Source organism: Tenebrio molitor, chromosome 3 (genome assembly GCF_963966145.1).
Source record: "Tenebrio molitor chromosome 3, icTenMoli1.1, whole genome shotgun sequence".
NCBI lineage: Eukaryota > Metazoa > Arthropoda > Insecta > Coleoptera > Tenebrionidae > Tenebrio > Tenebrio molitor.
Genome location: NC_091048.1, coordinates 16358346 through 16375624, shown reverse-complemented (window position 1 = coordinate 16375624; position 17279 = coordinate 16358346). Strand labels below are relative to the sequence as shown.

Genomic DNA, 17279 nt, shown 5'->3' with positions numbered 1-17279 from the left:
TTGGTCATATGTTAAGTCATCTTTTTAATATCTAAATCCTACACTAAAAACAGCAATTTAAAACACGTTTCCCAGAACAACGTGTTTTAAAAAATTTAAAACACGAAAGAAGTATGAACAAGAATGGTTTATTAATCACAAGTATAACTAGTCAGAATACAAGTTAATAATGAAAATTCAATTTTAATTCTTCTCATTTGTATGAAAGTGAAATTCACATTTATGAAAATATTGAACACCATTGGTTGACGATGATGATGATGAAGTATCACTTGTAGATAACTCGGTTGTAGTAGTTGTTGTACCCCCAAACACCTTTCTGGCAATTTTGATGCGTTCCTCTACGCAATCTTCGATGTATCCTTCTGCGACGGTAGAAGAACGCCAACCGCCATGTCGTTTCAGTGAAACTAGATCTCCACCTCCTGCAGCTAGCAAAGTTGCGGAGCTTCTTCGGAAGCAGTGCCCCGTATAAGTTTTAGGATCCTCTAACTTCAGATACGCGGCAATTTTAGAGGGAGGTTGACCGAAGGTGTTTATTTCCACAGGCTGTCGAGTACACTTCCCATTATTATAAAACAAGAAGAATCGATCATGAGATGTGTTCACGGGACGTAAAGATGCATATTTTCGGTATATGGTTAAAGGGTTAACCACGAAGCCTTCTCCAATAATGGTGAACTTTCTATCTAAATGCGTTTTGGTATCTCGAAGTGTTACAATGAGAACTTCTCCAGTATCTTGAATATCATTTACAGTGAGGTCGCATAACTCCTTGCGCCGACATGCTCCAGCAATGCCGAAAATCAAAGCAGCTTATAAATTAAGGGAAAATTTTTTTATTATTTTTATTATGTTTTAACAACCAAAACATAAATACCTTCACAAATAAATATGTTTCGTCTGCAGCTTCTAACAAAAACTTTTCAATATGTTCACGAGATAACACCTTCGATTTTTTCGCATGATGTCCCACATTTATCTGCTTGAGGTAAGCAGTTACACTACAAAACTTCTCAATGCACAGGTTTTCTTTCACTTTTAAAGAGGACTTCAGCATCGAATAATGCGGCCAAAGTAATGCAGGTGACAACGTTTCTTGCTACAAATCAAATTAATTAATTATAAACTATGTAACTGAAAATGGATAATTCCAGACTTACCTTCTCGTCTAAATAAGCGAGTATTACCTCTTCTGTTACAGCGGAGACTTTGTTGTTTTCTCGCCAATAGCAGAAACTTGCATAAACCTTCTCGTACGCAGCTTTGGATTTCACGGGTAACAATTTTTCCCGCAATAAGTTCGCTTTCTTTAAAATATTTTCAGGAACTTCGTTTGACTTTTCCATTTTCGTTTATATAATAAACAACATATCCATAGCGACTAGTGACGAACGTAGTTGACCAACAGAAAAAATTTTGAATAACACTCTTGCGAAAACTTATAAAGTATCTCGGGTGTCTATGCAAGTCGACTGCGTCTCGTTGCATAACGACAACCTCGAACTTTAAACTTAGGTTTTCGCACTCGTATTATTAATAACTATAAAGATTAACATGAAAAATAAGAAAAAACTAGAAACACGTAATTATCATAATGAATTTTAGAGTATTATTATTATAATTTAATATAATATTAAAAAACGAGTTTCATAAGGAAGTGTTTATTTCTTGAGTCCAAGATTATGTCTATCAGGGGCTGACGGTAGGGCGGTGGAAGGAAGAGCGACACTCTTCCGACACCACCGCGAGGTCAGGCCGGATAGGCCTCCCATGGATGTTGTGTGTTGTTGTATTCGTGTTGTGTCGTCCAGAAAAAGGAGAAAGGAGAAGAGACGGTGGGCGTGGGTGGCCGGGGAAAGTACCCCGGAGCCCCGCCGCACCACATAAGGAAAAAAGAGAAAAACAAGCTGAACGCAAAGGTACCTGATAGGCCAAATGGTGAAAGAGGAAAGGCTATAAAAAAAAGATTATAAAACGAGTGACGAAGCGCGAGTTTTATAAAGGACGAATAGAATAAAACGTCTTATGAAACGAGTTTTTTTTATACCTACTATTTTTTCTATTTTGCACCTTTTTAGCCGTTTTTAAATCAAAAGTAAGAATTTTTGAAGATTATGATGAAAGTCCTCTAGACTTTAGAGGATTCTGACAGAGGAGTCTGGCAGTACCAACATGGCAGTACCGTAAATTGTACTATCCCTATTATTATAGAACCGCTTTCAGCTATTACGATACTGTTCTTGGTAACATAACAGCTCTGTTATATACGCAAAATAGAAAAAAAAAATTCAAAATGCTAAAATTTACTCTAGTGTATGCCTTGTAAACTAAATGCGATTATAAATGCAAACGGCGCCACGACCAAATATTAATTCAAATAAAATTATCTAAGAATTAAGACATAATCTCTCTTACAACTTTTGTCAAAATGACAGAAAAAGTTCGTTTTTAAACGATACAAAAATCTAAAATAATTGCTTGCTTGATTTAAGCGGTGTACGAGATTTTGTGTGTTTTTTTAAAATACACGTGTACACTGAAACCATCGAGCGGTTCTCTAACAACTGTCAAAAATATCATGTTGCCATTTTGTGAACGTACCCTCGTGATTAAACGAGGAACTTAAGATTTCTTCCGTAGTTGACAATTTAAATTCAACTGGGAATCGGAAACCTACTTGTTTGGTCTTGTTAGTTTAAAGTGGTTCACGATTGGTAATCAACATCAATAGTTTACTACATCAAATTCTATAAAACGTTTTTTACTTCATTCGATTTTAGTGTCGTTTCTAAAACAGATCACATCGATCTACTTATTGCTCAGACTAGTGCATTTCAAGGAAATTGAGTGACAGCTGAATCAAACTTTATAGAACTAAATTTATGTATACGTTAATACACTATTTAACATTGGCAAGAGCAAATAGAGCTGTTCGCCTTCTATAAATTACCAGGAAGCAGTTGTTGTAAGTCGACTAGCAAAAGAATGATGTAAATAGTCAATTTTAAAAAGTAACAATACATTAAAGAATTAAGAAAATCTAATTTATTATACAATATTAAAAAAGCAATGAACATTATGGTAATTAATATGCAAAAATTGTATCAAACATTCTTAAATTGATAAGAATCGTGTAAGAAGTTTATTTAAACATGAGTTTTATGAATTCAAAATATATCTTTTTATTATACCTGCATCATAATCTCTGCTTTTTGATACTAAAATGCGTGCAAAATTGCCCTTTAAAGCACTAAAGCTTTAAAGTTGCTTAGGTAACAACAAATTAACCTACATTTTGAACAATGATAAATACACATTTATAATAAATATACATAGCAAGGAAAGAACAACAATTGACCATTTCTATATCAACGATTAATGACACTTCTGAGTGAGTGAGTTGTCGAGGGGCAATTTCAACATTTGCGTTACATTTTATTGTTAACCTTAGATGTTTGTTTGTTTTTGTTTCAGGTCAAATCACTTGCGTTTTAAACTAGCCCACTCATGCCATAAAGAGCCCAATTTAGACACGAACGAGTTGAATACAACATTTTTTTTGTTCGACGAGCCCCTTAAAGGCTCCAAATCGCTTAAAATCTTTAAAATTAGCTTGACATTTCGTTTCATTTTCATTTCATTTCATTTTTACGCACTAAAAATAGTGAAATATAGTAATTTTCTACTTTGTCTCAGAAATGAATAAAATACACAATGAATTTCTAGTAAAACACTTGGCAACGTTTCAGTAACGCTTCCATCACTTTATTCACTTATTTTATGAAAATATGTAATGGTAAAAGAACTCTAAACTTTAAACTCAGTTCAACAAAGTGACAGCTTTTGCCTTTTATCTCATGTCCTAAGTTATGTAATCAAAGCAGAAAACGAATGCTATCTAGTACATACTTTTTTTCGTAATAATTTTATTTTAGAGATAATGACCTAAACAATTATACAATTATACTTATGCAACTTGTGCATATGGAAATTTGTTTATGGGTGGAATTATATTATAACACTCGCTGCGTTTGTGCGTGTAAACGTTCCACTTCTAAAAAATATAATACTTAATGCAGCCGTTGCATAAGTAATTATTTTTAACCAAATGTTATGCAAATAATATGCATAACGTACATCTAGATTCTAGAAATGAAATAATAAAAAATATCTCACGAGGAGAAAAGTCTTTATTAGATATTTCGAATGTTTAACAGTACTAGCGTTCTATCAGGATTCATTCTTGTGATTATTGCATCACACAAATTAAAGTGACTTCTTAATTCACAAAGTAGTAAATTTATGCTTCAACTCCCCATAAAGAAAAACCAATTGAGCTTAAAGCTGTCGCATTTAACCACGACATACGATCGACCAATAAATAACTCGTCTGAAATTGCCGCAGTGGTAACAATTGTTTAATTTAGTCGCAAAGAAATCACGTCTAAAGCGACCAGTTTCCAGAAAGCCACATATTTTATTCTATTTCCATCTAGTTGTTTTAGTCGAGCATCCGTTTCCGTTCACCTCGACTCTTACAGTGCTAATTGACATTCTAAAACGTTACGGTTCTTCACCTAAGATGCCGACAAAAATTTTCTTCGGTCACGTCTCCCTCGCCCCCTCGTCTTAAGAATGCATTAATCCAAATAAAGCGCAAATCCTCGAACTGATAGGGACAACGCTATTTCTTTCCCTCGAGATGTCGTCGCGACGCGTCAGAAGAGAACGTTCCCGTCCAAAGTTTCGAGTTTTCTCAGGGGTTCAGCACGTGGCAGATGCTAGATTAGCGGTTTAAGACAATTAACGTTGCAGAGAGGCACCTGTCTCGGTTCGAGCAAAGGAAGGCCGGGCATCGTCGCCGCCACCACCAGATTTAGTTAATCTCGCTCTAAGAACATATTCACACAATTCCGGATTAACAACTCGTCGGTATAACTCTCGCCGCATATTAAACGAAGAGGCCGAAAACAGATTTAAAGGGAAAAGGGGCTCTCGACGGGGATTAACGGGGATGGGATGCAAAAAACACACCGGTTCGGTGGGAAGGGAGGTTTTTGTCGTATTTTACGGCGGAAAAAAGATAATTTCATTCTTAAGCTCCCGATTATTTCGCTTCACATGCGGTTCCCGGGTTTTATCAAAAAATAAGGCGCGGACGGACGGTTATGCCATCTAGGTTGGGTTCAATGTGCCGGACATAATTCCTCCTTCATTTGGATTTGTGTTGACTTGAACCGACGCGAATACTTTATTTATGGTGTTTACTTTGGTGATGGTAGTCAGACCAGTGTTTACTACGCTTTTGTGGCTTTTAGGATTGAAACAAAAAAGTAATCTGCGATAACGGATGGACCGAGACAAAGACTGCACTATATTGCAGTTATGAATGTGTGGACAGTGCGACGACACAAATACCATCATTCTAAGAAAATGTTGCTTCGATGTGTTTTAACAACTTATGTTTGTCTTATTTAAAAAATAACTATTTTGTATTAAGTGCGCCAACAAAACACGAATTTTCCCACGAAATACAAACACTATTTTTTCTACAACGTCAAAAAAAGAATTTGATTTTTGAAGGCAAATTAGATGAATAAAATCAAAGTATCAAGTATTGTGACAAGTCATTGTAACTCAGGAAATCGTTTTTTTAACACGTGAAAAAATGAGAAACTTTGCGACTTAATAATGATGCAAAAGTGTCATGTTTGTTTATTTGATGAGTTTGTGTGTAAATTGGGCCTTTTTGGCACGGGTGGGCCATTTTAAAACGCGAGTGAAACGAGCGTTTTAAAGGCCCACGAGTGCCAAAAAAGGCCCAATTTACAACACGAACGAGTTGAATACAACGTTTTTTTGTTCGACGAGCCCCTTAGGCTCCAAATGGCTTAAAACCTTTAAAATTAGCTTGACGTTTCGTTTTGACAAGTTGTGACATTTATCAAAATCCGTTCACACAGGAGAAAATTCTCAAATTCTGACAGTGTCGAACAAAAAAACTAATTTTAATCAAACTAATGATAGCAGTAGTAGAACGGGGTACCGCGGAAACACTATCATCGATCGATCAGTGAAGTTAACCATCATCCGCCAGCATTTGGATGGGTGACCAGCAGGGAATACCACATTCCCTTGTAACTTCACAGTTTCATAGATTCATTACTTGATTTCGGTAATGTTGTATAAACAAACTCCGACGTGGATGAGGTTTAAAAAGTGTAAAAGTAAAAAAGTAATATAAAACATAGTGCTTTCAATGGAATTACATATCATTACTTTTTTCTAGAACAATATTTCAATGATCGATTTTCTTGAGTTTATTATTTTTAGGACCATTTTATTCTTTTATTTAGGTAGCATTAGCCATGAATATTAGCTATAGTTACATATAAGGCATTCACGATCTTTTTGGGACCGAGTTGGCTATGACCATATAGTGATTTTGTTGGCAGTACCTCAGTAATAACTAAATTCCCTAAAGGAAATTGACACTTTTTGTGTTAGGTTAGGTTGTTTTCAGTTTAGGGTTATATTTTCTGAATAGGTACATTGTTGCCGGATCTCTTAAATCTGATCTGTCCTTTTTAAATTAAATTAAATCGTTTAATAGAAATTTTTTATCGTATAAAATTATTTTGGCAATTTTTACTGTTCCTTTGACGGAAATTTAAATTATTTTTACATACTTCATTTAGTTTCTTACGAATATTAAAATAATAAATCTGGCAATCCGGTGGCAAGAAAATGTCGAACAGACACTGACAGAAAAAAAATTGCATCCGTTGCATCACTGAGTCAGTTAGTCCAACATGAAAAGAAAAAATCATAGCCAACTCGGTCCCAAAAAGATCGTGAATGCCTAATAGATGTGGATTACTCAAAAGACATACGTACTCTGGATCAAAATTTATTACACCTGCCTCCTAATCCTAAAATCTCACAACAAAACCAAAAATGAATTCGGATTTTCTCGTAGCAGGACTGTAAAATGCTTATGTTTTGAGGCTGTTAAAGAAAACTAATTTCAAATGTTACAAATAATCTCCACAATACACAAAAAAAGCAGTTTGGAAAATTTTCCAAAGAAATTAATTCTGTCAAAATAGGGATGACTTAACATAAAACATATTCAAATGTTCTTGAAAATAATGAACAGTTAATAATAATGAGTGACAGATGCAACATATCTAAAACAGTCAACCTGAACTATTCTAGAACCGATGTTGAGATGTTAAGACTACTTTACAGAAAAGTTTAATAATAGAATGTTTACTTAATATTAACTTGATTTGATGTAACTTTTACTAGCTCTCTATCTTTTATTAATTGATCTGAACACAACATTATCTTAATTGATTAAAGATTTGAAAAAAGTAAGACTTAACTTGGCTCATCCAGTGTGAACTGTTATGAAGTAGCAAAAAATAGAAAACATTTGGCCATGCCACCGCCACGCAGGTAGAATTCAATGGCAATACAATTCGCAACGCGAAAGTTAGGTTATGTACTTATGTAGGTTATCCATATTAGTCTCAATCTGTGATTATGTGAAATAATAGTAATAATGTAATGCTCCGCCATACGTTTGCGATGACTTTGCTGTCCTAGATTAATAACTGACGTGGCCCAGGATGGTGTCTTTCTGGAAATCGCTCTGCGTACTCTCTGGACGCCGCAGTTGCATTCTGATAACGTGATAACATTGCCCATACATTAGCAACATATCTGTGAGCTAATTATTTTCGTAATGATAAAGCCATTCCGGTGACAACTCTGACAGTATTTTTGATTAACGTCCATGCTCATTTGATTTTTTTTGTCAATTCTAATTTCTAACAAATCAGCGCAAATTTGAGCAGGACCCGGTTTCAAAAATTTCAAAAAAATTAACTTATTGTATCTTCATTGCCGTACACATTTTACTAAGGTGACTTTGGCTAAAACTCTTTAGAACAACGCATACTATCACAGGTTAAAAGGAACACCTCAACTTCGAAAACACCCTGTATTCATGATATGTAATTTTGACGTCAGTTGTTAACTTATGGTCGCTATGGATCAACAAAAATAAATAATTTCATGGTGTGTTGTGGCTAGAGGTTAATTTCGCCTTATCAATTTTGATAATAATTAAAACCGGGTGTTTTTTTTTTAATTTCACCTCATAATAGGCGTTGAAAAGTCGATTGTGAATGCACTATATCCGATAGTTTGTTGGGCTTTTCGGAATTCCAAGTTTTTGTGCATGCATTATAATTTATAAGTAGTGTCCGACCGAAGATTCGGTTTCGGTTTCGGTGTCGGCCAATTTCGGCTGAAAATAAGAGTTTCGGCTAAATTTCGGTTTCGACCAAAAATCGGCCGAACTTTCGGCTCCAACCGAAACTGTTTTTTGTCGCGTCACGCTCGTTGTTGATTTGATTATTATTAAGTTTTTTTTTTAATTTCACCTCGCAGTAGGCGTTAAAGAATCAATTGTAACCACCCGTGTAAATCTTAAGATTTAAACAGCTGATCCGTGATTCGTAATCCGTATAGTGCATTCACAATCGACTCTTCAACGCCTACTATGAGGTGAAATTTAAAAAAACACCCAATAATAAATGTTTAATTAAAGCCTGGTTTATTCACCTTCAAGTAACTTTATTTGAACGATAGTTACCATGGATCTACCAATAGCAGATTCTAAATCATAGCAACTACTGGGCAAGTAAATTTACTTGAAGGTGAATAAACTTATTCGGCGCAAAATTGTATTGAAGAACTTCAAGCTGAATTTTCAAATTTCGCTGTAAATTACATACGGTTTAAGGAAACCTTAGACAGAGCTGCAAATTCGTTTCGTGGAACTGGTAGTAATGTTGTTGCTAATGCTCAAGATATGTATAATGGAAAATGCACCAAAAACATTTATCCGACAATTGAGTCAGCAAATTAATCTCTCTGTTGGAACAACGCACACAATGTTACACAAGAATTTACATCACTTTATCCCTACTGTATAACAGCAGTGCAGGAATTGAAGGCAGCAGATTAACCAAGAAGATTATATCATTGCAATTGGCTTGTCGACAACGTAGACAATAATGTCTTGGTGTGCATTTAATCTTTCAACATAAAAAAACATATCTAACCTAAAATTGTAGAGATTACACATCGTTGCGACTGTCGTCAAATTAAGAGGTTTTGTATTCAATGTTACCAGAGCCAGTGCCAGATATATATCCTGCTCTAATTATAAACCTTTTTGATAACTTGTGGCTCGCACAGTACATAAACACGGTTCACGTTGTTTTGGCATAATGGGAAGCCATGATTTATGTTCTTAACGTTGGACATCCTGTTTGATTTCCGTCACCAAAGTGCCTGACATGCGAACCTATTGAAATGATCATGTTGCTGTATTCTTCTATTGTAAACTAGTAAAACTGACAACAATGCACTAGACATTGATGCTATTTATAACCTCAAACTTAGAAAAACATAACCTAATTCAACAGGCAGATTTACTACCAAATTAAATGGAAAATTTCCATGGTCTCCCATTATGCCAAAACAACGTGAATGCATTTTATAAAGTCCATTTTTTTAAAACAATTATCAATGTCAAAATTCCCTCAAAGACCAGACTGTACCGTCCTAAAACCTTTCGTTTCGGAACACGTGTATCATAAAATCTCCCTGGATCAGGTTTGAAGTTAGTCAGTAATTTTCAAATGTCAGAAAAGTTTCAGGTGTAAGCAAATTTTATAACAAAGTGATAAAAAAAATAAATTAAAAAGAAAAGTAATTGCGGCTTTCGTAGCGCAAATGCCTTCACATCAAAATGGCTCACATACAATTGACATTTTACGTTGTCAACCTAATAACCATCAAATAACTAGTGGCTCATACCAACATGACAGCACTTTGACAATTGTTAAAAAAAGAACTTTAAAATAAATTTAGTGAAAAATGTCACTCCTTAACGTGGTCCTAACCTAACTTTTGCCATTGATCTTCTAAGACATACTTCACAATGTTCAACTGAACACTCGATAGTTTGTTTGATTTCGAAAGGACCTGGCTATGAACTTGCGCAGCAACGTATTTTCGCCTATTTGTTACGTAAGGTTCAATTTCCAATGCAAATGGTCAGAAGCGTACCTGCATATATTTTTGCTTGGCTCTATATCTATCTCTTCCGTCAATCAGTGATCAGTGTTTGTTCTGACAATTTTAGTCATTTGTTTCGTGCAGCCTTCGTCAATTTTATACAAAGACTGTATTTTTTAACACAAACCTGCGTTTTATTTTGGTATTATTAGTAATTACTAATTATTATTAAATTAATAATAAACTGTGTTGCAATCACGTGTAAAGTTAAATTATAAGTTTGTTTTCTTTCGTGTTTTATAGGTGGTTTTAAATAGGTTAATTTTTGTGTTTGTGTGGTTATTACTTATTAGTTATTAGTTTCAACGTAAGTACTCGTATAGCCACAAATAAGTCTTGTGCGGTGCATATGTAATAGTAATATCCTCTTAATAATGCTGGTTTGAATACTCTCAATACATACAGGTATTTAACCTAGTGAAGCAATTTGACAAACTGGTATTATGTATTATCTTAAATCCGCCCCCTTATATACCGTATGTCCCCGGATTGAGTTCACAAGAGGAAAACATTTTTTTTTATTGTACGCAAAAACTTCAGAGGAATAACATTTTTTGCTTCATTTGAACCCCCCATTTCTGTTATTAAAAAGTCTTCATCAACACAGAGGAACACAATATTAAAATAAAAGAAAATGCAGAAAAAATGTTTTAGTTTTTTTTTAAACAAACGATAATTGAATACATATAAAAGTATTCTATTAACTCTCCGCCGTTTAGTGTTTTTTTTATTACATTTTGTATTTATGTGACGAAAACCGGTCCCACACTGGATTAAATTCTATGTTCTAAAGACAACATTTTGAAATTATGTATTTCTAACAGTAATAAGTTGTTTGCTAAAAACCAAGGCCAACTGTAATAAAATTTATAACATAAAAATTAATTCTAAGTCTAAATTTTAACAAATTTACGAATGCAGTATATCAATACTGAGATTTTAATAACGGAAATGGGAATTTCAAATGAAGCAAAAAATGTTATTCCACTGAAGTTTTTGCGTAAAATCAAAAATTTGTTTTTCCTTTTGTGAACTCAATCCGGGGACATACGGTACATATACTTCGATACGCCGCTGGTGGTTAGATATTCCCACCATAATTTCTTGCGCATTTTTTATGGCACCCAGATCCTTTCGAAGCCAAGTGTACTTTTAAGTAATCCATTTCAGCAGCGTCCAGAAAATTTTGATCCAAATTTAGTTAATCTATAGAACGAAAAGGTTTTTAGTAATTTTTTGTTTGTTTATGACTTCCAGTCATTATGACCAATTACCATCTAATTTTTATACCTTCGTGTATTTGAAAAACATCCTGTATGTAGTGCGTGTGAATTACATCTGAATATTTTATACAAACTCGTCAGTCATGGGGTTGTGACGATTCTAAATGAACAAATAAAATTAAGAAATCAAACAAAAATATCTATCTCAGCAAATCAATCGTATTTTAAGAAAAACCAAGAAATTGCAAGATGTTATATTAAAAAAAAAACAGTAATGGGTATGGGTATGTATGTGTATTTAATGTATAAAATGAATCTTATACATTCCGAAAATATATTCTTCAATATATTCTTATTAGTTTAAAATTTTATAGTTTCATTGGCTGCTTTAATTCATCTCAGACTATCACTAGATATCGCTGTTGACGTGTAGGAAGTATGAGAATAACAGATTTCTAAAGATGGAACAGCTGTTATATAAAATGAGAATATTCTAATGACTAAACTTTCCAAAGACGGATTGAACACTCGATTGATCGAAATTTTAAGAAGCTGAAATTTTTTGTCAACTAAATGCAAGATAGTTTGTTTTAGAAAAGGTTTTCTTGACGCCTGCGCCTTTGCGTCGCATCTTGTACGTTCTAAAAATTTCAGCTTATTAACCACCCTTTTCTGAAACGAATTCCCATCTGTGCAAGATTTTCATTATGGGGGCGACTGAGCCGATTGAAGTCTGCCCGTCCTCTAATGAATTACCGGATTATGAGTGTGGGGGGGATTTTGTACCACTCACCTATTGTAGATCGGTTTGTGGAAGTCGCTGGTGACGTCACAACAGCTGCAACAAGAGACACACACAATAAGGATAATTCGCATTAATTGTACAGTAAGTGATGGCTCATTAGCAGGACGGATATGAACCAATGGGAGATTTGTTATTGGCAATGTGCGAGCAGGCAATACGCCAGGTATTCGTGACGTATTGCCCACCTTGAAATCGAATTTGCCGGAAACAAGCAGACGGAAATGTGTATCGGTAAAACGGGTACACAAAAAAAGTCGATTTAAGGGATTTAAGATTGTCGCTATAGGAGCAAGTAGATCCGCGCATCAAGTGACGTCTCAGTCTGCGTGTTCTTTAACAAAGACGGTGATCCTCTTATGTACTAGAGTGAAAATCCAATTAACCTCAACACAGCCGGAGTCTGCAAAAACAAGCCAGGCTGATGTTTCATATATTGCGAATCGGTAAATCCATCACACGGTCGACACATATCCTCCCACATTTTATTATATCGATGCTCACGATTAATAAATGGAATGGCAAAACACAATGAATTTTGACTAGGACAAAAAAAAACTACAAAATTTTCACAAAAAGTTCATACGTCAAATTTATTTTGAAATTTTGACAACATCGTCATGGTTATAACCCATTCAGCTACAGGACAGGACCAAGATGATCCGATGACAAAATATAAAACTGCACCAAGCCGATTTTGAATTCAATTCAATTCAAAATTTCTTCTTTGTCAAGATTCTTTCACACGCAACTACAACACTACCAATTGAAAACTGTTTCTCCCATACAAATATTTGTTGCAAAGATTAGTTTTAATTGTACGAATACGATTTATAGATAAATACTGGTCAGAAAATCTTATTTATTACTAATTGCCCAAACAGATAATATTTAGAACCGGAAATTTCGTAAAATAATTCAACGGGATGCTGTTAACACTAATGGTACAATTGTAGGATGTTATTGAAATTGTTACAAAAATCTGCTGGCAATATTGTCATCCTCACTTCAAAATTTACTCCAATTTCAATATTTTGACACTACTATATCGTCATTGACTTTGCTATTGATATTTGAATAATAATTTGGTTGGTTTGTTCTTTCTTATTTTCAAAGATGGAATAAAATGAAACATCTATACATTACTGATAATGAAATCAATCCAATTTGCTGCCAAACTTACTTACAGAATCTAGTTTGGTTTTACAATGAGCAGATACACTTATGAAGGTATCGTCAGCGTTAATTACCCGTCGTTATAAAATAGGGTAGATCATTAGATAGCTAATACAGTGTGGAATTAAATGATCTAGTTACCTTCGGAATTTTTGCACATGTAAATTTTCCTGTACCGCTCTACATTTTTTTTCGAAGTGCCGAACTATTAGTTCTGTCAATAAATGTCATCAATCGAATTGACAATTGTTACAATTTACAAAATTGAATTACCAAACGTTGGTGGCTACTTTCAACACTAGCTGTGACTTGCTTTTGTTAGCTCCTTTTTCATTTCAATCTCAAATTTGCATTCATATCATCCCTTCGCAATAAATCACACTTGGAATTTGGATATATATTTTGAGGTTAGGCTTTCTTTTTTTTTGTAGAGCGGCATTTCGTATTTTTACAAGGGTAATGCGAAGGTAACTAGATGTAAATCATTTTATTCCACACTGTATAATAACAATAAAATCGGAGGAAGTTATCATTAGTAGATTAATTGATGCTTGAAAAGCTAATTCAAATTCTGCAAACTGTAGCCTCTGTTTTCTGGCATCCAGCAGGAGAAAGTGAATAATATCAAAGGACACCGCGTTGTTCATCGAAATTCACAGACTGTTGCTAACAAGCAAAAATTGTATATAAACATGGAATTTTTAAACAAGTAATTTCAAAGGTAACCATTCGACCGAAGAAATAATAGCAAACGAATTTTTCTCCTGTAGGTGTGAGGACGGGTCACATTGTAAAATATTCATTCTTCCAAAATTAAATTGTCCCATGAATCAACTTTAGATCTTTTTTTGTTGCACTTGACGCCCATTAACCATTTTAATAATTTAGTTTTACGTGCAGCTTTTTCATTCATGATTTCAATGGGATCGAAGCTGTTGATTTCAGTACTATATTATGTACAAAATTACTTTTTATAAATTGTTGTTGTTAATAAGAGGTATTGCACTTAAAGTAAAAGTATGTAATCACGATTAATAATAATTTTTACTTTTTGGAAAACACAATATGTTAATTGTAATATTGTTGACAACATAATTATACGTATTATAAATTTATGTTTCAAAAAATTTCCGGTCGAGAGCGGCTGTAAAAAAAACAAAAACTTTCCAATTGTGTCGTGACATTATTGTACATAACCTAATTTTGATTGCGTTGCTAATTACATTACCATCCGACGGTGTCCCCGGCATGGTCCAATATTAGTAACGATGACTCATTCATATAAGAATTATCCTCAAACAAAACCGTAGTAATCCTGTTGCAACTGTGGAAACACATGCATAATTATCTCTATTGGTTATTTTGTGACAGTTCGTTCATGACAACTGTCGTAATTATGGCATTTAAGGTTGAACGAGTGAAGTTAGGTGATAAGTTTTCAAATCTTTTGTTTATCATAGGCATTTTTGAAACATGCAGCATTTTCATTTATTTTTTGTTTGTTAAGTGAATTGAGGTCCATAATACACTGCGCCGCAAAATTAAGGCATAATTTAGAAAATTAATCGTATTCTTTTTTAGAAAATTATTCACTGCCATTTGGAAACCAAAAATGTTCATTCGCATTATCTTAAAGTTTAAATCCGATACTCATTAGAAAACCACTTTTCATAATGCATCATTTAAATAAGTATTAAGACCGCAGGGAGCGAGGATTTAAAAGACCAAGATTTTTAAACTATAAAACACGTGTTATCTTCAACATTTTTTCTAACACTAGCATCGTATCACAAATTTTAATAAATTCAGAAATTATTCTAAAATGTCATAAAGTAATCGAGGCGCGTCACAATACACAAAATGAGAAGATTGCCGTGGGCACTATGGTAATAATATCAACAAATTTTGAAAAAAACAATTTTCATCGTTGAAATGTGCCAAAACGTTCCAGAAGAAATAAGAATAAGGGAAAAGAATTTCGTACGAAAGGATAAAAAAGGCATCAAGGAGGTAACCGAGGATGTCATTTTGGTTTTTCTTGATATGAAGGTAAGTGTGCAGAACTTTATTGAAAAGTTAATTCACATTACGACAAGAATCCTTTGAAGAGAAAATAAAGATTACCAGAAAAGTCTTCGGTGGTGGGACGCTTGCATTGGATGAAACAGCAGAAGTTAAAGAAGTAGATGTTATAAACAAGAGCACCAAGCTAAGCAATAGGGAGGAATGTGGCAGTTCTAGCTCAAGTACAGGCCTGAGTTTTCAATCCAATAATTGTGTTTTTCATTTTGAAATAATTACTGTAAAAATGATGAATAAAATGTTACTTGAATAATGTGCATCTGCCTATTTTACAATTTTATAATTATAAAATAAGTTGCTACTGACGACGTGTTTTATAATTTCATAAAAAACGTTACTACTGACGACGTGTTTTATAATGAAAACGTATTTTATAGGTAACATAACGTGTGAGCTCAAATGCACTATAAAAACAGTTTAAGATATTAGTGTTAGAAAAATTTAAATTTATAGGCTTTTTTAAAGTTTTTACTCTCACTTTTTGCACGATCCTAGACAGACTGTTAATAGATGCGTGCAATAAAGACTTTATTGCACTAGTGCAATTTAGAGGCACTTTTTCCACTAAAAACAATGCAATGAACTTTTTGCACTTTTTGCACGATCGTAGAAAAAGGTATTTTGAGACGTTTAATTTGTTTACTCGACTTCAGAATCGCACAAAAAGGCCTATATTTAAATGGTTCGCATCTCATTGTTGTATTTCAAGTATCAATCTATTTGAAGGGCTATTCTTCGCCCTATTTTTTGCCCTTTTGTTTTAATTGAATATCTTGTGAATAGCGGAACGAAGTCGATATTAAAAGACCTTGTTACTGAAGTTTACACAGAGTTCGTATCAAAAGCATTAATTTTTTTCTGAATCATTTTAACAATGAACAACAAGGTTAAACACGAAAAGAAAATGTACGCAAAAGTTGATAAACCTACTAAAGATTGAATTGTGGTTTTTAATTAACTGTAAATGTATTATTATAATGAGACACAAAGAAATATCAGTGCCTGTTTTAATTAAATTGAATTTAATAGTATGTTACGTTTTCTTATAACGAAAACTTTAAAAAAATTACTATTATTAAAAACAAAATATTTGTTCTAAAGACAATAGTCCAAATTTTATACTGCTTACTCCTCCTCTGTTCTGATACAAACTCACATCAATTACTTTCCCTAGTTCCCCCGAATAAAGACAAGCATGTGCTACATCAACTGAATTGGTAAAAAGATACTCTTTTCAAAAATATTACATTTGACCCTGTACTGTGTTATTAAAAAAATATATAGTTAGCCGTATAGCTCGGAAACAATTGACGGTGTTAAAAAAAAAAAAAACACCACACACGTCGGCTTGCTTTAAAAACCGTGTAAGTCCTATTTTCTAGAATTTTTTGTTTTTAACGTTTTTTAAAGTTAAACTGTGATTTTCGACTGCTATTAAAATCTCGTATGTCGGCAATGTCGCCTCTGTCGTTGAATTTAAAAACTGTGTAAGAATAAGCGCCAAAAAAATAGAATTTGAAACAGTTTTATGTGTCTCCTGAAAAATGTTGCTAATTAGACGGTTTTTAAAGAAAGCCGACGCGATAGAACTTTTAAATACATACTTCTAACAGTGTGCCGAATTTCAGCGTTCGATAAACCGTTTTCAAGATATTTAGCTGTATCAATACTTTTTCGTCACCCTGTATATGTGTAGAAAAAATGTTGCTTATGTCTTCTGGGTTTGGACTAAATATGTTTGTCATTGGTTATACATATTTGCATTTTTTTTTAAATTATCTGCTTACCATAATGCAAAAAAAGTTTCTGTGTGTACTTATAAAGAGTAATTTTGA

General features: G+C 33.7%; 1 protein-coding gene and 1 long non-coding RNA gene across 8 annotated transcripts in view; one reads left to right on the top strand and one right to left on the bottom strand.

Annotated features, from left to right (window-relative positions):
• Positions 1-17279, bottom strand: part of LOC138126042 (CUGBP Elav-like family member 1) — a 313867-nt gene that overhangs the window by 172655 nt on the left and 123933 nt on the right. For 2 of the 6 annotated variants that reach the window (XR_011157579.1, XM_069041712.1), the window contains exons 1-2: positions 12573-12792; positions 12178-12222 (exon numbers count right to left, since the gene is read on the bottom strand). Coding sequence is in view for 3 of the 6 variants with exons in the window: in XM_069041712.1 (XP_068897813.1) it covers positions 12178-12222; positions 12573-12670 (143 nt within the window). In the remaining 3 variants the exon portion in view is untranslated. Of the gene's footprint in view, positions 1-12177; positions 12223-12572; positions 12795-17279 lie in introns of those variants that run through there. The other 4 variants (XM_069041724.1, XM_069041723.1, XM_069041721.1 and 1 more) reach the window with 2 other exon arrangements.
• The window catches only part of LOC138126047 (uncharacterized), a 217009-nt gene that overhangs the window by 102332 nt on the left and 97398 nt on the right, over positions 1-17279 (top strand). The window lies entirely within an intron of this gene.